Raw genomic sequence first — 21,580 nt, forward strand, 5'->3', positions numbered from 1 at the left:
AGTAAAGCAATTACTTTAAAAATGAATGACTAGAATTAACAGTGGATAAAGGCTGTATTTCAGCAGCACACAAACAGTAAAGCCAACCCTGAGGAAAATGTATGGCTTTTGGCATGAATCAAGGGTTCTGAGAACAGCTGCATGCACACCAGTGTGTACACAGAGTCTTTTTCTTCCTTGGCGAAACTAGCTCATTATATAAGTCCCTTGCTTAAATATGTTATCCATGACCTTATGTTATTATCCATCCAGAAAAACAAAGGTAGTCTGATACCTGCCTCCAGACCTTTCTATAAGAGTTTTTGATAATGGGTAACTGATATTATAGCCTGTGTTGTGGGTTCATCACAATGCCAGTCAGTGTGTTAACTGTGGCACTGTTATGTATAAGACAGCTCTGGGTGTATGGCACATATGAGGATACAAAATTAAGATATAAATAGTGTGCAAATCAGGATAATTAGCTTTAATATCCCCCTTTAAATTTAGGGAATTATTGGTGCAACAATAAAGATGAAATTTGGCATGCTCTGTCAGTTCATTGGAGATGAATCTGGTAAATGTGACTTCTGTTTTGGACCAAAAAGCCCTTCTCACCATGATGATAATGGACTGAACCTCTGAAACTGTAAGCCAGCCTCAAATCTTTTTCTTTATAAGAGTTCATGGTGTCTCTTCACAGCAATAAAACCATAACTAAGATGTCAACCAACAACACACCCTCTCATGACACAACTCTCTGTGTTTAATAGACATCAAGCATCAGAAGTAATGTGGCAAGAAGAGACAGGGCAATAAATATTCACGCTTGGAGTCTCTGCCCTCAACTCCTACCTTGATGCACCCATATTGTACTCTATAACTCATCCTTTGCTCTCCTTAGCATCAGCCATTTAGCTTATGCTTGTGAAATCAACTGCAGACCCTATTTACTCCTTTAGGGTGGCAAAAAGTTGGAAAGCCAAGCCTTTGAAAGCCACATCGCATCATTTTCTCAGGGCGAAAAAGGCACTGAAAAAAAAAAACAAAACAAAATTAGGCTGGCTGTTCCTTAGTGCCTTCCTTTGCTGGTTTTTTATTTTGTTTGTTTGTTTGTTTGTTTTTTGTTATTTTGGTTTGGTTTGGTTTGGTTTCTTTTTTTTTTTTTTTTTTTTTTTTGGTTCTTTGGTTCTTTGGTTTTTTGGTTCTTTGGTTTTTTTAGAGACAGGGTTTCTCTGTGTAGCCCTGGCTGTCCTGGAACTCACTTTGTAGAGTAGGCTGGCCTCAAACTCAGAAATCCACCTGCCTCTGCCTCCCAAGTGCTGGGATTAAAGGCATGCACCACCACCGCCCTCCTTTGCTGTTTTATGTATATTGTGTTTAATTTAATAAACTATATGATCCATATGTAATGTATGAAGCACCCAGCAGAGGAGCAGCTACTTTCCAAAGACCTGATAAGGAGATTCTACTTGCTGATCACTGAGGGAAAGGCAATAGACAGAGAAGAATAGGCACAGCAGCCAGAAAACATTCTTTGGCTATCACTAGCAAGAATAGCAGAAGTCTCCAAGTTTTGCACTATGGCTTCTGTGAGGAGCCATTTGGAGCCTTGTGCAGTTGATAAAGGAGTATCACATAGATCCTAGAAATGTGAAGGGACTAAATTACATGTGTTCACTACAGAAGGACATAGGCCTGCTTCAAACTCAGGAACTTCAGGGGAGTCTAGAAGCAATCTGACAAAAGGGAACTATGGCCGATCTGTTGGCCATTCACATTGCTTCCCCAGAGCACAGACAGCAGCCCTCATTTGCAGCTGGTAGCCATTTATTCTATCTTTTCAGTCACCTCTACTCTTTATCCACCATCCAATAACATCCCCATGCCCACCCAACACCATCTTGAGTGTTTTGAGTCCAGCTTCACATAGGCACACACTCCCATTGGTTCCAGGCGCAGGGCATGGGGAGATGCTGCAGTGAGTAACTCATTTTTTGCATAGCAGTATTACTTTTGGCAGTGTGAGAATAAACAGGAAAGCCACGCTTCTTCATAATCTGGTCTTGTGAATAGACAACAAAGGAGACAAGACCTTGGGCCCTGTACTCCGGCAAGGTGCCTCCCATTCGCATCTCTCCAGTCTGGTCCATTAGAGTCCACGATGCAGGAGTTCCCTCAGGCCCCAGGACACAGGAACTTGGGAAGTACTTTATACAGCGTTCAATGAATCTCTGACTCTTCTCGTTGCCACCAAAAAGCCAGAATTTATTCACCAAGGCAGCATGGGTAGCATCCAAGGATGAAAGTTTAAACATGTCTTGATTGCTATAGAGGGCCCAAGAAGAAAAAGAAGAAGCTGTGAGTAGAAGGGTATATGTCTTCCTATCCCAATTATCTTGAGGGACAGAGCATTGGAAGCAACAAATGCAAAGTCTGGAATATAGATGGGCTTACATAGAGGGACAGAAAGGCCAATGTAGTTGGAGGAAATGAGCGGGAATAATGATGGGCAGAGCAGTGAACAGAGGATTTTGCTTTTATGATGATGTAAACAGAGAGGAATGTGTATACTTATACTTTTACAAATTATTCTGATAATTTTTCATTTCCTTCTTTAATGATTTTGAGTATGAGGGTATGGACATGCACATGCTGGGGATCAGAGCAGAGAAAGGGAAATGGTTCTCTCCTTTCACCATGTTGGTCCGAGGGACTGAACTCAGTAACTCAGGTGGTCAACCTTGTCCACCAAAGCCCATGCCTGATAAACTGTATTGCTGGCACTATTATTATTGCAAATTGTAAAAAGTTTATTATTTAATAATTCCGTGTGTATGTGTGTGTGTGTGTGTGTGTGTGTGATACTGGTTTTTACACACTCTTAATTACTTTCATTCTACTCTTCCCCCACTCTATTGGGCTTCTTTACAAAAGGTTTCTCTCCTTTCATTTCGTGTGTGTGTGTGTGTGTGTGTGTGTGTGTGTGTGTGTGTGTGTGTGTGTAGCGTGGGCAACTGAATTTAATTAGAGTTGCTTACTTGACAGTGGAATGGGGGTCACCTACAAGAGTGTGGCAGCAAAGACTAAAGTAAAATTAGGGCCAGGCTGTGAGGCTGTAGGAGAAAAATGTGAGGAGTATACAACAGGTCTTGTCAAACTCACATGGCCTTGGGCTTGCCACTTCCTGGAGATAAATTCTTTGTATCCAGCAGGGAAGGGAATAGTCTCTTGATTGTCTCTGATGTCACATAGAGAATGTTTTCTGAGTGTTTGACTTGAAAAGATTGGATACTTGCAAGATTTTGTATTGTCTTATTCAGATGGGACTGGGAACCTAGATGAGGTTATAAGGAAATACATAGTGAACAGATACGGAGACGTAATGGCTGGAACATTCAGCAGGCTCTCTAATGCGGTAGAATTGTAAGATTTAAGATAAGATAACATCTTGATTGTGACCATATTCTTGCTGCTGCAGTGAGAATGATCATATATAGTCATGGCTGACATAACACTCCTTGTCTTATAAAAATGAAAACATCAAAGGGAATGAGCTAATTCATAGTTATATTGTGAGCAGACAAAGGCTGGAATGAAGGTTATTTTTTTAGCTACATAATTGTGTATTTTTGAAAAATCAAAGAGATTGAGTTTTAAAATAAGGTAACTATCGTCTTTGAGTTATGTCTGCAATGTGACAGATTATTCAGAATTTAACCATAATTCCTGGTATCTGTTTCCTGACAAACACTCCTTCTATATCTCATATGACAAATGGGAATAATAGACTTATGCAAGGAGAGGCTTAATAGTGTTAGAACTTGGGCCTTTCTCTTTTTGATCCTGTTACCTTAAAACCAGCTTTATTTAAACTAACCTAGGCCAGCTTGCTAGAGACACATTGTGTTATCATCACAACAAAGAGCTGGCACTGACAGCCAGAACCAACATCTAGCCATGTGAATGAATCTATGGTGAAGCAACAAATAGTCATCCAATCAGCATATGATACATGAACAAATATGTTAGAGAACATCAAGTAACTGTCCATAAAGTCCAAAGTGAATTGCTGCGTCACCTTAGTATGTATTATCTATTACAGCAAACATTAACTGACCTCCTGTTCTAGTTTCATACTGATGCTTTTATACCATAATGAAACTAAATTCAGGTCAAAGGGTTTGTTGGCTTATATTTCCAGGTTACAATCCATCACTGCAGGAAGTCATGGCAAGAACTCAAGGCAGAAACCACAGAACTGCTTGCTGGTTTATTCTCTGACTCATTCATATGCTCACATTCGACTAGTTCCTTAGACTCTCCAGGATCACTTGTCTAAGGATGGTGCTACCCATAGTGACTAGGGCACTCCTCCATTAATTAACAATTAAAATAATTCTCTACAGATATGTTCACAAAGCAAATCTGATCTTTGCAATTACCCAATTGAAGCAACTCTTCCCATGTGACTTTGGCTTATATCAAGTTGTCAATTAGGGCAACCAGGACATCCAGAATTACATTAAGCTCTTCCTGTTCTTGTGTTTTGGAATTGTTACTATACTGATATTTATATACAATGGCACAGTCTCAGAGAGGGCAAGGCATAAGGTTCAGATAGAGAGGAACAGAAAGATACCAACTTAGGAAGTCTGACACTAAGAGCATGCTTATCACCAGTACTGTTGCCATTGGTGATTTGAGAAGTGCCCTGTGACATCAAGAACTGTCAATCTCACTAGGGACATGGGATTCCAGAGGTAAATCTGTGCTGCTGCACCCACTTTTCCTAAGGATTCCGGATGCATCTATAAAATATGTCACACATTTCTGGGACTAGAAATTTTTGTGATGGTGTGCCTCAGTTGTCAACTTGACACAATTTAGAACCATCTAAAAGAGATACCTCTAGAAGAGTATTAAGCAAGAGAGGAAGACTAGTTCTCAAAATGGTTCACCCCTTTATGGGTAGCCAGATGAAGAGAGGACTCAGGAAAAAGCAATGTCTCCCTGTTGTCTACTGTCTACCACTGTTGCTATTGTCCTCTGCTGACACAAGACTTTGCCTCTTCAGCCTTCCAAAGTGAGCACAGTACCTGTGACTCTCCAGAAAACTTTCAATCTATTATCACTGAATTGCAGTTGTCAAAGTATGCAGCCTTGTGGATTGGGTAGCTACTGAGTTCTCTGCCTCTCCAAGTATAGAAATCCATTATTGAACTACAAAGTCCATTTTATGTAAACCAAGCTAATAAGTCTTCTTTTGTTATATATAAATATATATGCATTCTATAAGTTCTGTTCCTCTGAAGAACCCTGTCTAGTAGCTTCCTTTTTACAAAGGAAGACGATAATACACATCTGTCTGAAGATATGGAACTTGGTGGGGGAAGTACGGAAACATTGTGAGACAAGACACAGAAGGGAAAGATCCCATCTCCCATTGCTTATACTTTGAATCTGCAAATGCTGTTTCCAGTTAATGACATCTGAGGAGTCCAGGAATTCCTGACAGTTCTGGGGATCTTTGGAGTAGATTTGGTAAGTATTGGTGTAGTAATCAAGGTCATCCGCCATTTCCTGTTATCACAGAGAAAGGAGAGATAACACACATTGCTTATCATTTATGATTATAATGATAGTTCCATTATACTTTAAATTTTTAAAGTTTATTTTATTTTATTATTTTATGTGTACTGGTGCTTTGCTTGCATGAGTATCTATGGACTTCATACATGCTTGTTGTCAGGGACGCTAGAAGAGGGCATTGCATTTCCTGGAACTGTTGTGAACCACCATGTGTATTCTGAGAATGAAATCAGATTCTCAGAAAAAAACCAGTGCTCCTAAGCACTGTGCCATCTCTGCTGCTCTGTATTGTAATGACTTTTAGTAATAAAAGATCGCTTCTTTTATTAGTATAATCTTATTATTTATGAATCATTTAAATTGTGAGAACAAGATCAAAGATGCAAATTTAGAATACTCCAAAATGATATTATCTGCTATAAATGTATTACATTAGCATTTTAATCAAGAGCACAGACATTGAGACTGTAGTTTTTGTTGCAAGATTGAAGTATAAACTAACATTTGAAGTAGCAAAGTGTTCTGAGAAGGGATATATCAGATGCTTTTATATGGTGAGCATCATAGATTATGATTACACAAACCAAAATGGTTACAATGCTATTAGGAGGGAGAGAGGGAGAGATAGAGGGAGGGAGGGAGAAAGGGAGGGACTGAAGGGGAGAGGGAGGGAGGGAGGGAGGGAAAGAGAGAGATTGTATGTGTGTTGTATATATGTTGTATGCTTGTGCAGTTACATGTGGAAGACAAATGAAAGCCTTGGGTGTCCTTCTTTAGGTGCCATCCCTGTTTTTTTCCCCTGGGGTCTATCATTGGCCTAGAAAGTGCTTAGCAAGTTATACAGCTGGTTAGTGAGCCCAAATATCCACACCAGGGTTACAAGCATCCATCCGCATGCCTGGGTTTATGAGTGGGTTCTGAGGCTCAAACTCTGGTCCTTATGCTTTTGTAGCAAACACTTTACCCAGGAAACTGTTACCCCCCATCCTAGTCAATGTATTTTAATTTGGGCTATTGCCATACATTTGGTCCACCATAAATTGAAATGCTATTGTGGAACACATAGCTATGTGTGTATATACGTTGTGACATGTATAAGCCTACCTAATTAAAACATACAGTGGTAGAACTTTTGGTATAAATATTTTACATCTTTCTACCATTTTCAGAATAAAATGTAACCAGTCAAAATGCTGTACAATATACTGTACCATAGTTCTCTTTAACTTATTCTTTCTCATTAGGTATAATTTTGTAACTTTTCACTAGTATTATCCCAATTTTTAGTAGCACGTCAGTCTCTAGAAACTGCCATTATACTCTTGGCTTCTATAGAATCAACTCTGTTTTTCCAATTATAATTACATTACTCCCTTCCCTTTCCTCCTTCCAAATCCTCTCACACACTTCTTTTTTTTCAAATTCATTACCTCTTCTTTCCATTAATTTTTATTATATGTACACATGTATATTTACATACATGTATATTCTTAAATACAGCAAAGGATAAGCTTTGTTAGATTCTACATGAATGACTATAAAAGTGTTTTATGATGGGTATTTGTTCCACACCCATCGCTTTACCTGTTCTTGAGGGCGGACAACCACTGTGTTAAAATCAGGCCACTTGTCGACTAGGGCTTTTAGGTTGAAAGGGTTTCCATGGATCATGTGATAGATAGTCCCATATACCTGCAAGGAGGTGAGACTGTTGAGAGGAATGGAAAATCATCTTTTGTAAGCAGGACAAAGTTTTTCCTATGAAATTATGACAGTTGGTAATGACAAGAACTGAGGAAGAATCCAGGCCAAACAACCTCACACACAGTTTCTCAGCTTCAATTGATGAAAATTTTGTCTTCAAATATGAATCATAACATAGGTAGTAAACTATTCAGACAAATAAACAATTTTTAAGAACAACTTTTTTTATTTTTTGAATATCATCTCCATCACATTGACAATGGTAGAACCTTTCTGAATTTCCCTCCTCCCCAAAGACCCCTAGCCCCTCCTCCCACCCCCTGCCTCCATGTATATTCCCCTTTACCCGACCCACTCCCACCTCCCCCCACCTCGATTTCCCTTTGTTGGGGCATCTATTGAGTCTTCACCTGACCAAGGACCACTCCTCCCACTGATTCCCAACAAGGCATTCCTCTGCCACATTTTTGGATGGAATCATGTGTACCCCTTGGTTGATGGTTTAGTCCCTGGGAGTCCTGGGGCATCTGGGAGGCTGAAATCATTGTTCTTCCCATAGGGCTGTAAACCTCTTCAGCTCCTATGGACCATCCTTCAGCTCCTCAATTAGAGACTCCACACCCAGACCAATGGTTGGCTGCTAGCATCTGCCTCTGTATCTGTAAAGGTCTGACAACGCCCCTCCAGAGACAACTATGGCATGCTCCTTTTGGTATACACTTCTTGTCACCCATAGTAGTGTTGGGGTTTGGTGAGTGTTTATAGGATGAATCCCCAGGTAGGGCAGTCTCTGGGTGACCTTTTCTTCAGTCTCTGTCCACACTTTGTCTCCTTTATTGATCCTGTGAGTATTTTGTTCCCTTTCTCAGAAGAACCAAAGCACCCTCACTTAAGCTCCTTCTTGAGCTTCCTGTGCAGGGTGAATTGTAACTTGTTTATTTTGAGCTTTTGGGCTAACATCCACTTATCAGTGAGCGCATACCATGTGAGTTCTTTTGTGACTGGGATACCTCACTCAGGATGACACTTTCTCATTCCATCCATTTGCCTAAGAATTTCACGAATTCATTGTTTTTAATAGCTGAATAGTACTCCATTGTGTATATATAAACAACAGTTGGGGAAGCTGTGTAAGGAGAGAAGCCCCGCGGCCATATTTGTTGTCTGCAGGCACACAAAGGGATCACTAGGTACTGTAACACCTCGAGTCTTAGATTTCTGGTGGTGCTAGATTTCTGGTGGTGCAAACCGCCAGGGGTCTGCCTGCACTCAGGAACTGAGCACCTGGGCGGCTTTTGTCTGCCAGCCCGCCGGGCTCTGGAAGTTGTGGAAGGAGAGAAGCCCCGCAGCCATATTTGCTGTCTGCAGGGACACAGAGGGATCGGTAGGTACTGTGGCACCCTGAGTCTTAGATTTCTGGTGGTGCAAACCACCAGGGGTCTGCCTGCACTCAGGAACTGAGCACATAGGTGGTTCATCTGCAAACCAGTCCATCGTAGGACCTGCGTCCTATGTGAGAATCAACAGAGGGAGTGACCCCACCGCAACTTCTTCCCTTCATAATAGAGCAGACAGAGAACACCTGGTTGACCTTGACAACCTAAGTATAGTGTTGCTTGAGGCAAGATTGAGAAGGGCTCCAAAGGCACAAAAGAGGAAGCCAGCATATCAATAATCTGTGCCAGAAGAAACCCAGTCATCCAGTGTTGCAGAAATAAAGTTAAAGATCCACAGTAGGTTGAAGCTCCAGCCAGTGACAATAAGACCATCAAATTCCTGGGAGAACCAGATGGCCAAAGGTAAACGTAGGAACGTTACTAACAGAAACTAAGGCATTATGGCAGCATCTGAACCCAATTCTCCAACATTAGCAAGTCCTGGATACCCCAACACACCAGAAAAACAAGATTTGGATTTAAAATCACTGGTCATGATGCTAGTACAGGAACACATGAAGGACATACTTAAAGAAATTCAGGAGAAAATGGATCAAAAATTAGAAGCCCTTACAAGGGAAACACAAAAATCATTGAAAGAAATTCAGGAGAATACAAAAGCAAAGGAGGAAACGCAAAAATCACTTAAAGAAATACAGGAGAACCTTGATCAACAGAAGTCATGAAAGAGGAAACACAAAAATCGCTTAAAGAATTAGAGGAAAACACAAACAAGCAAATAACAGAACTGAGCAAAAATTTTCAGAATCTAAAAACAGAAGTAGAAACAACTAAGAAAGCACAAAGGGAGACAACTTTGGAGATAGAAAACCTTGGGAAGAAATCAGGGACCATAGATGCAAATATCAACAACAGAATACAAGAGATAGAAGAAAGAATCTGAGATGCCGAAGATACCATAGAAACCATGGACTCAACAGTTAAAGAAAATGCAAAAAGCTTGTAACCCAAAATATCCAGGAAATCCAGGACACAATGAGAAAGCCAAATCTAAGGATCATAGGTATTGATGAGAGTGAAGATTTACAACTTAAAGAAAGGGCCAGCAAATATCTTCAACAAAATTATGGAAGAAAACTTCCCTAACCTAAAGAGAGAGATGCCCATGAATATACAAGAAGCCTACAGAACTCCAAACAGACTGGACCAGAACAGAAATACCTCCCGTCACATAATAATCAAAACCCCAAATGTAATAAACAAAGAAAGAATACTTAGGGCAGTAAGAGAAAAAGGGCAAGTAACATATAAAGGAAGACCTATCAGAATTACACCAGATTTCTCACCAGAGACCATGAAAGCTAGAAGATCCTGGGTGGAGCTCATACAGACTCTAAAAGAACACAAATGCCAGCCAAGACTACTATACCCAGCGAAACTCTCAATTACTATAGATGGAGAAACCAAGATATTCCACGACAAAACCAAATTTACACACTATCTTTCTACAAACCCAGCCCTACAAAGGTTAATAGGGGGAAAGCACCAGTACAATGAGGGAAACTATACCCTGGCAAGAGCAGGATATTAAGCTTCTTTCATCAAACCCAAAGAGGATAACCACACATATAAAATTAAAATAAAAAATGTTAGGAAGCAATAGCCACTACTCATTGATATCTCTTAACATCAATGGACTCAATTCCCCAATAAAAAGACATAGACTAACAGACTGGTTACGTAAACAGGACCCTACATTTTGCTGCTTACAGGAAACACACCTCAATGTCAAAGACAAAAACTACCTTAGAGTAAAAGGCTGGAAGACAATTCTACAAGCAAATGGTCCCCGGAAACAAGCTGGAGTTGCCATTCTAATTTCAGATAAAATTGACTTTCAACCTAAAGTCATCAAAAGAGACATGGAAGGTCACTACTTGCTGGTCAAAGGAAAAATCCAACAAGAACTCTCAATCCTGAACATCTATGCTCCAAATACAAGGGCGCCCTCATTCATAAAAGAAACTTTACTAAAGCTCAAAGTACACATTGCACCTAACACAATAATTGTGGGTAACGTCAACACTCCACTTTCACCAATGGACTGATCAGGAAAACAGAAACTAAACAGGGAGACAATGAAACTAATTGAAGCTTTGAACCAATTGGAGTTAACAGATATATATAGAACTTTTTATCCCAAAGCAAAAGAATATACCTTTTTCTCAGCACCTCATGGTACCTTCTCCAAAATAGATCATATAGTTGGTCACAAGACAGACCTCAACAAATATAAGAAGATTGAAATAATCCCATGCCTCCTATCAGATCACTATGGAGTAAAAGTGGTCTTTAGTAACAGTAAAAACAACAGAAAGCCCACATACACATAGAAACTGAATAATACTCTACTCAATGATACCTTGGTCAAGGAAGAAATAAAGAAAGAAATCAAAGATTTCTTAGAATTTAATGAAAATGAAGGCACAACATACACAAATCTATGGGACACATTGAAAGCAGTGCTAAGAGGAAAACTCATAGCTTTGAGTGCCTTCAAAAAGAAATTCGAGAGAGCTTACACTAGAAGATTAAAGGAACAACTGAAAATCCTGGAACAAGAAGAAGCTAATTCACGCAGGAGGAGGAGAAGACAGGAAATCATCAAACTCAGGGCTGAAATCAATCAAGTAGAAACCAAGAGAACCATACAGAGAATCAACAAGACCAAAAGCTGGTTCTTTGAAAAAATCAACAAGATAGATAAACCCTTAGCCAGACTAACCAAAGGGCACAGAGAAAGTATCCAAATTAACAAAATTAGGAATGAAAATGGAGATATCACAACAGAAACCGAGGAAATTCAAAAATCATCAGATCCTACTACAAAAACCTGTACTCAACACAACTGGAGAATCTGGAGGAAATGGACATTTTCTTAGACAGATACCAATTACCAAAATTAAACCAGGATCAAATAGACCATCTAAACAGACCCATAACCCCTAAAGAAATAGAAGGGGTCATAGATAGGCTTCCAACCAAAAAAAGCACAGGACCAAATGCTTTCAGTGCAGAATTCTATCAGACCTTCAAAGAAGACTTAACACCAATACTCTTCAAACTCTTCCCCCAAATAGAAACAGAAGGAACACTACCCAACTCCTTCTTCGAAGCCACTATTCCCCCGACCCATGGGAATACCTTTTTCTTTTCTTTTCTTTTTTATTCGATATAATTTATTTACATTTCAAATGATTTCCCCTTTTCTAGCCCCCCCACTCCCCGAAAGTCCTGTAAGCCCCCTTCTCTTCCCCTGTCCTCTCACCCACCCCGTCCCAATTCCCCGTTCTGGTTTTGCCAAATACTGTTTCACTGAGTCTTTCCAGAACCAGGGGCCACTCCTCCTTTCTTCTTGTACCTCATTTGATGTGTGGATTATGTTTTGGGTATTCCAGTTTTTTAGGTTAATAACCACTTATTAGTGAGTGCATACCATGATTCACCTTTTCAGTCTGGGTTACCTCACTTAGTATGATGTTCTCTAGCTCCATCCATTTGCCTAAGAATTTCATGAATTCATTGTTTCTAATGGCTGAATAGTACTCCATTGTGTAGATATACCACATTTTTTGCATCCACTCTTCTGTTGAGGGATACCTGGGTTCTTTCCAGCATCTGGCAATTATAAATAGGGCTGCTATGAACATAGTAGAGCATGTATCCTTATTACATGGTGGGGAGTCCTCTGGGTATATGCCCAGGAGTGGTATAGCAGGATCTTCTGGAAGTGAGGTGCCCAGTTTTCAGAGGAACCGCGAGACTGATTTCCAGAGTGGTTGTTCCAATTTGCAACCCCACTAGCAGTGGAGGAGTGTTCCTCTTTCTCCACACCCTTTCCAACACCTGCTGTCTCCTGAATTTTTAATCTTGGCCATTCTGACTGGTGTAAGATGAAATCTTAGGGTTGTTTTGATTTGCATTTCCCTAATGACTAATGAAGTTGAGCATTTTTTAAGATGCTTCTCCGCCATCCGAAGTTCTTCAGGTGAGAATTCTTTGTTTAACTCTGTACCCCATTTTTAATAGGGTTGTTCGGTTTTCTGGAGTCTAACTTCTTGAGTTCTTTAAATATATTGGATATTAGCCCTCTATCTTATGTAGGATTGGTGAAGATCTTTTCCCAATTTGTTGGTTGCCGATTTGTCCTCTTGATGGTGTCCTTTGCCTTACAGAAACTTTGTAATTTTATGAGGTCCCATTTGTCAATTCTTGCTCTTAGAGCATACGCTATTGGTGTTCTGTTCAGAAACTTTCTCCCTGTACCGATGTCCTCAAGGGTCTTCCCCAGTTTCTTTTCTATTAGCTTCAGAGTGTCTGGCTTTATGTGGAGGTCCTTGATCCATTTGGATTTGAGCTTAGTACAAGGAGACAAGAATGGATCAATTCGCATTCTTCTGCATGCTGAACTCCAGTTGAACCAGCACCATTTGTTGAAAAGGCTATCTTTTTTCCATTGGATGTTTTCAGCCTCTTTGTCGAGGATCAAGTGGCCATAGGTGTGTGGGTTCATTTCTGGATCTTCAATCCTGTTCCATTGATCCTCCTGCCTGTCACTGTACCAATACCATGCAGTTTTTAACACTATTGCTCTGTAGTATTGCTTGCGGTCAGGGATACTGATTCCCCCAGATTTTCTTTTGTTGCTGAGAATAGTTTTAGCTATCCTGGGTTTTTTGTTGTTCCAGATGAATTTGATAATTGCTCTTTCTAACTCTGTGAAGAATTGAGTTGGGATTTTGATGGGTATTGCATTGAATCTGTATATTGCTTTTGGCAAAATGGCCATTTTAACTATATTGATTCTACCGACCCATGAGCATGGGAGGTTTTCCCATTTTTTGAGGTCTTCTTCCATTTCCTTCTTCAGAGTCTTGAAGTTCTTGTCATACAGATCTTTCACATGTTTGGTAAGAGTCACCCCAAGATATTTTATACTGTTTGTGGCTATTGTGAAGGGGGTCATTTCCCTAATTTCTTTCTCAGCCTGCTTATCCTTTGAGTATAGGAAGGCCACTGATTTGCTTGAGTTGATTTTATAACCTGCCACTTTGCTGAAGTTTTTTATCAGCTGTAGGAGCTCTCTAGTGGAGTTTTTTGGGTCACTTAGGTAGACTATCATGTCGTCTGCAAATAATGATAGTTTGACTTCTTCCTTTCCAATTTGGATCCCTTTGACCTCCTTATGTTGTCAAATTGCCCAAGCTAGTACCTCAAGTACAATATTGAAAAGATAAGGAGAAAGGGGGCAGCCTTGTCTGGTCCCTGATTTCAGTGGGATTGCTTCAAGTTTCTGTCCATTTAGTTTGATGCTGGCTACCGGTTTGCTGTATATTGCTTTTACTATGTTTAGGTATGGGCCTTGAATTCCTGTTCTCTCCAAGACTTTAAGCATGAAAGGATGCTGAATTTTGTCAAATGCTTTTTCAGCATCCAATGAAATGACCATGTGGTTTTGTTCTTTGAGTTTGTTTATGTAGTGGATTGTATTGATGGATTTCCGTATATTGAACCAACCCTGCATTCCCGGGATAAAGCCTACTTGATCATGGTGGATGATCGTTTTGATGTGTTCTTGGATTCGGTTGGCAAGAATTTTATTGAGTATTTTTGCATCGATGTTCATAAGGGAAATTGGTCTGAAGTTCTCTTTCTTTGTTGGATCTTTGTGTGGCTTTGGTATCAGCGTAATTGTGGCTTCGTAGAAGGAATTGGGTAGTGTTCCTTCTGTTTCTATTTTGTGGAATAGTTTGAAGAGTATTGGTGTTAACTCTTCTTTGAAGGTCTGGTAGAATTCTGCACTGAAACCATCTGGTCCTGTGCTTTTTTTGGTTGGAAGACTTTCTATGACTCCTTCTATTTCTTTAGGCATTATGGGACTGTTTAGATGGTCTAGTTGGTCCTGATTTAATTTTGGTATTTGGTATCTGTCAAGGAAATTGTCCATTTCCTCCAGATTCTCCAGTTGTGTTGAGTACAGGCTCTTGTAGTAGGATCTGATGATTTTTTGGATCTTCGAAGCCACTATTACGCTGATAGCAAAACCACACAACGACTCAACTAAGAAAGAGAATTTCAGGCCAATTTCCTTTATGAATATCGATGCAAAAATACTAAATAAAATTCTTGCCCACAGAATCCAAGAACACGTCAAAATGATCATCCACCATGATCAAGTAGGCTTCATCCCAGGGATGCAGGGATGGTTCGATATACGGAAATCCATAAATGCTATCCACTACATAAACAAACTCAAAGAAAAAAACCACATGATCATTTCATTAGATGCTGAAAAAGCATTTGACAAAATTCAGCATCCTTTCATTCTAAAAGTCTTGGAAAGGACAGGAATTCAAGGCCCATATCTAAACATAGTAAAAGCAATATACAGCAAACTGGTAGCCAACATCAAACTAAATGGAGAGAAACTTGAAGCAATCCCACTAAAATCAGGGACTAGACAAGGCTGCCCCCTCTCTCCATATCTTTTCAATATAGTTCTTGAAGTCCTAGCTAGAGCAATTAGACAACAGAAGGAAGTCAAAGGGATTCAAATTGGAAAGGAAGAAGCCAAATTATCACTATTTGCAGATGATATGATCGTATACTTAAGTGACCCTAAAAACTCTACTAGAGAACTCCTACAGCTGATAAACAACTTCAGCAAAGTGGCTGGCAACAAAATCAACACAAGCAAATCAGTAGCCTTTATATATTCAAAGGATAAGCAGACTGAGAAAGAAATTAGGGCAATGACCCCCTTCACAATAGCTACAAACAACATAAAGTATCTTCGGGTGACTCTAACCAAACAAGTTAAAGACCTATATGACAAGAACTTCAGATCTCTGAAGAAGGAAATCGAAGAAGATCTCAGAAAATGGAAAAACCTTCCATGCTTGTGGATTGGCAGGATTAATATAGTTAAAATGGCCATCTTGCCAAAGGCAATCTACAGATTCAATGCTATTCCCATAAAAATCCCAACCCAGTTCTTCATAGAGCTAGAAAGAGCAATTCTCAAATTCATCTGGAATAACAAAAAACCCAGGATAACTAAAACTATTCTCAACAATAAAAGAACTTCAGGGGGATTCAATATCCCAGACTTTAAACTCTACTACAGAGCAATAGTGATAAAAACTGTATGGTATTGGTACAATATCAGGCAAGCAGATCAATGGAATAGGATTGAAGACCCAGAAATGAACCAATACACCTATGGTCACTTGGTCTTGGACAAACAGGCTGAAAGCATCCAGTGGAAAAAAGATAGTCTTTTCAACAAATGGTGCTGGTTCAATTGGAGGTCAGCATGCAGAAGAATGCGCATCGATCCATTCTTATCTCCTTGTACCAAGCTCAACTCCAAATGGATCAAGGACCTCCACATAAAACCTGACACACTGAAACTAATTGAAAAAAAAATGGGGAAGACCCTGGAGGACATGAGCACAGGGGAAAAGTTCCTGAATAGAACACCAATAGCTTATGCTCTAAGATCAAGAATTGACAAATGGGACCTCATAAAACTACAAAGTTTCTGTAAAGCAAAGGACACTGTCAAAAGGACAAAACGTCAACCAACAGACTGGGAAAGAATCTTCACCAACCCTAAATCTGACAGAGGGCTAATATCTAATATATACAAAAAACTCAAGAAAGCAGAACCCAGAGATCCAAATAACCCCATTAAAAAGTGGGGTACGGAGCTAAACAAAGAATTTTCACATGAAGAACTTCGGAGAGCTGAGAAACACCTTAAGAAATGTTCAACATCATTAATCATTAGGGAAATGCAAATCAAAACAACCCTGAGATTTGACCTCACACCAGTCAGAATGGCTAAGGTCAAAAAATTAGGAGACAGCAGGTGTTGGCGAGGATGTGGAGAAAGAGGAACACTCCTCCACTGCTGGTGGGATTGCAAGATGGTGCAACCACTTTGGAAATCAGTCTGGCGGTTCCTCAGGAAACTGGGCATGTCACTTCCTGAGGACCCTGTTATACCACTACTGGGCATATATCCAGAGGATTCTTCAGCATGCAATAAGGACACATGCTCCACTATGTTCATAGCAGCCCTATTTGTAGTAGCCAGAAGCTGGAAAGAACCTAGATGTCCTTCAACAGAGGAATGGATACAAAAAATGTGGTATATTTATACAATGGAGTACTATTCAGCCATTAGAAACAATGAATTCATGAAATTCTTAGACAAATGGATTGAGCTGGAGAACATCATACTAAGTGAGGTAACCCAGTCTCAAAAGATCAATCATGGTATGCACTCACTGATAAGTGGATATTAGCCTAGAAACTTTGAATTCCCAGGACATAATCCACAAATTAAATGATGTCCAAAAAGAATGGAGGAGTGGGCCCTGGTTCTGGAAAGACTCAGTGCAAGAGTATAGGGGAATTCCAGAACAGGGAAGTGGGAAGGGGTAGATGGAAGAATAGGGGGATGGAAGAGGGCTTATGGGACTTGCGGGGAGTGGGGACCCAGAAAAGGGGAAATCATTTGCAATGTAAATAAAAATAAAAAAAACAGTTTCTGTATCTATTCCTCTGTCAAAGGACAACTTTTCTTTGTGAAAAATTCCAAACTTCCATTAAGAGAAAGTGTATGTGACTATTAACAGACTAAAGAATTAACCATTCCATTATAAACTTTGAGAAACTGAAAAAAGCCACCTTGACAACAAAACTACCGAAAGCACCCAGAGTTGTCTCAAAATGTTTTATACTCACTTTTAACATCAGTAATGGAGAAATTTATATTTTATAATTCTATGTAACAAAGCATGTAAAATGTGTTTAGCATTCACAATTTCTGAAAATAGTTGTTTAACATAAAAAATAGCTCAAGTTAGTTGTCCATAGAATGTCATATGATATTATTTCCAAGAAAAATATACTTTCTCTCTGTGAGATTTCCTAGCTCCTATGGATTGGCAAGGTATATAGAGGTTCTTGAGTGATATCACTGGGCTTTTCAGAAACAGGAAGTTTTGAATTTAGTTTGATTTGACACAGATTTATTTGTATGGTAAATAACAAGAGTGGTTTTTTCATTAGTCTATTGTTAGTAAATGAAAAATTTTAAAAGCAATCTACAAATAAAGAATATTCTTCTTCTTTAAAGAAAGGCAGTGGCCAATCTGCTAGAGAAGGAGGAGAGAATTGAATTCACTCATTTCAGGTTAGATGGATGCATTTCATAGGAAATTCAGCTTATTTTATAGAAAATTTGTCTTAGCACAAATCTGGAAATATTTTTTGCTCTAAAGCACACATAAGCATGCACACAAAAGCAAACATCCATATGTTCACACACACATGGGCACAAACACACAGAAATATATATACCAATAAAATACACTTGAACTACCTTACACACATATAAACATTCATACAAGCATGTACATGCAAACACACACATATATAGAACTCATACACACAAGTATACACATATGCATACAGAGAAAACACACAGCTATACTAAAGCATCACTGGAGTGAACTTCATTTCATTAAAAAAAATCATGAAAGGCCCTACAGTGGGGAAAGGGAACTTGTAGAACCCACCTCCAGCAGAAAGACAGGGCATCAAGTGAGGGATGGGGTTGCCACCCCACAGTCAAAACTCTGACCCATATTATTCCTGTCTGAAAGAACTGAGAGGACAAAAATGGAGAAGAGCCTGAGGAAAAGAAGGTCCAGTGACAGGCCCAAAATAGGATCCAGCTCAAGGGGAGGCCCCAAGGCCTGATACTATTACTGAGGCTGTGGAGTACTAAAAACAGGGGGGGGGGACCTAGCATGACTGCCCTTCAAAAAACCTAATATGCAAAAGTCAGATATTTGCACCCATCCAATGGACAGAAGCTGCTGACCCTTGTGATTGAATTAGGGGAAAGCTGGAAAAAGCTGAGGAGGAGGGTGACCCTGTAAGATGACCAGCAGTTTCAATTTTCCTGGACCCCCAAGATCTCTCAGACACTAGACTACCAAACAGGCAGCATACACGAGCTGATATGAGGCCCCCAACACATATACAGCAGAGGACTGCCAGATCTGAGTTCAGTCAGAGAAGATGCACTTAACCCTCAAGAGACTGGAAGCATCAGGGAGGTAAGAGGTTTGGTGGGATGGGGGTTGGAGGGTGGAGGCATCTTCATGGAGACAGGGGGCAGGAAGGAGGTATGGGATGTGGAACAGTTGGAGGGTGGACCGGGAGGAGAATAAAGTCTGATATGTAAAACAAAAGATTAAATAAAAAGAAGAAATATAAAAAATATTGAATGGTATAAATATATAAAAAAAAGAACCTTAACTCACCAATAGAGAAATGTAAGGATTTATAGCTATCTATCTGACTTGGTCAACCCTAGAGTCCTTAATAAGTTGTAATGGGTTTGAGGGGTTAAAATGGGAGCCAACCCTAAAACAGATTGATATACATTAAGTTCAGAGCAACAGATCCATTTAAGACTTCAAATATACTCAAGAGGGTTAGCCTTTCACATGGCAAGCATTCTTCTGAAATGAACTAGTTAAACATTAATATGGACCTCAGTTGACTGTGGAGGAAAACTCCTGGAAATCTCAAGGGCTGCTAAAGATGGTCTCTTGAGAAGAAGCAACAGAAAAACTTCAGTGAGCAGAGAGTAAAGTTCATGTGTGCACCCAACTGAGCTGCAACTCACTGCTGGTGAGACATGGGGAAACAGCTGTCCCTTCTTATTATTGCATTTTATTTGTTTATTTGTTTATTTTGTTGGTGAGATATGTGTCTGTCATATCACATGTGTGGAGGTTAGATAATAACTCTTAGGAGTTACTTCTTTCCTTCCACCAAGTGGGATCAGGAGATCAATCTGAGGCTGTCAGGCTTGAAGGAAAGCACTAGTCTCCCAAGAATTCTTGCCTACCATAATATGCTAAATTGCTTATTTATATCTCCATATTCAATTTTATGGAGTTAGGATTTCATTATGTATCCCTGGCTGTCCTGGAACTCACTATGACATGATGGGCTAGAACTCACAGAGAACCACCAGTTTCTTGATTCCAAAGTGCTGAGATAAAAGGTATGTACCATCATACCTGAATCTATCTCCATATTCTTAACCAGTGTTTCATATATAGTGGAAAATATATCAAAAAGAGTAAATTAAATGTGAAATTTTTGAGATATAGTTTTGCTCGAAATAAAATCTCATGTGGCTCATTGGATAAAGTACTCACCACCCAAGGGTGAGGGATAGAGTTCAGAGTTCTAAATCCTGTAGCCACATAGAAGCCTAGTATTTCTGACAACCTATTTGTAATTTCATTGCTTGGGAATTACAGACAGGGAACGCACAGACAGGGAAATTTCCTGGACAAGCTGACTAGCTATAGTAGCTGAATTGCTGAGCTCCAGGTTCAGCAAGAGATTCTATCTCAATATATAAAGTGGGGAATGATTAATGAAGGTACTGGACATAAACCTTGGGACTCATGCACATATTCTATCCATGCATGTACACACCACACACATCAAGTATACCACACATGCATGTATGCGCACACAGATTAATCGCACCATATGTGCATGCATGCACACACATACATAAGTTGTAGAGCACATGCATGCATATGCAGACACATTAGTCACACTACACATGCATACATACTCACACACTTCTGTCACACCACACATGCATGCATACACACTGCACACACATCAGTCACACCACACACACACACGCGTGTGCGTGCGCACGCACACACACACACACACACACACACACACACATAGTGAAACATAAAAGTTAAGCTCTTTCATATACACTTTCTCTTTACTGCCCTTAGCATTTCTAAGTCACCTTTAAGGATTCAGGAAGGTACTTCCTCAAGGATTTCTCCAGCATTTGTAGCATCTGTGCACCTTGTACAATCATGAGGACACTTTAGCCTAAAGAAATAATAAATGAACATTCATTAATGACAAACAAAAGTTCTGTCCAAATAGCCAAATTTCTTCATTCTGTAACATACTTACCAGCCCCAAGGACACATGAGGCTTTCAGGGAGCACAGGACTCTCTCTCTCTCTCTCTCTCTCTCTCTCTCTCTCTCTCTCTCTCTCTCTCTCTGACTTCTCAGTTCCCCCTTTCACCCTTGGATTCATCATATACTGAACAAGTGTGTTTTGTTCTTTTGAGTTTCTACTGCATCAGTGTCTCTCCTGGCATCTCTAGTAATGGTGTTACTTGGGAAGTTGCCTAGCTTCTGTGCCTTGATTTCATAAAGGGTAAGGGTGGGTCACAGTGTTTATGGGGCTGAATTGCAGTGAATTCAGTAGAACATTGGTCATATAAGCAATGCTCAACTGTGTTATTTTATTGTTAGTGGTTCTTTCCTTCCTCTTCCTTCTCTTCATGTGAGTTAATATTGCATGACATTTTGATGCATCTTTTAATGTAGGGTCCTTTGACATGTTTTCGATATAAACAAGAAATCTTTATAACTGTTGCATTCCAGCTGCTATTCTCATCCCAACATTGTTCTGTCATTTTTTGTATACTTCTTTCTCCAGGCCTCATGCTGAGTCTATGACATACACTAGAAAATATCATGTTAAGGCTTGCAAGATGGCTCATTGAGAAATATGCTGGCTAATGATTTAAATTTGATCCCCAGGATCCACATAGTAGAAGAAAAGAGAACCAATTCCCATAAGCAAGTTCTATTTTTACTTTAACTGGATGTTGGAGTGTGAGCATCATCTACAATCAGTAAATCAATCAATCAATCAACCAATATTAACCCACAACATCATGTTGGTCCCATAGCAGCC

General features: G+C 39.7%; 1 protein-coding gene across 1 annotated transcript; it reads right to left on the bottom strand.

Annotated features, from left to right (window-relative positions):
• Positions 1–1,904: 1,904 nt before the first annotated feature.
• Positions 1,905–20,800, bottom strand: LOC127667303 (glycine N-acyltransferase). Its single transcript, XM_052160640.1, has 6 exons — positions 20,784–20,800; positions 20,608–20,689; positions 7,156–7,263; positions 5,436–5,562; positions 3,145–3,316; positions 1,905–2,307 (listed from the first exon to the last, which is right to left on the bottom strand). Exons 1-6 carry the CDS (start codon positions 20,798–20,800, stop codon positions 1,905–1,907), a joined length of 909 nt encoding a protein of 302 aa, XP_052016600.1.
• Between the last annotated feature and the right edge of the window lie 780 nt (positions 20,801–21,580).

The sequence above is a fragment of the Apodemus sylvaticus genome, chromosome 1 (genome assembly GCF_947179515.1).
Source record: "Apodemus sylvaticus chromosome 1, mApoSyl1.1, whole genome shotgun sequence".
Lineage (NCBI taxonomy): Eukaryota > Metazoa > Chordata > Mammalia > Rodentia > Muridae > Apodemus > Apodemus sylvaticus.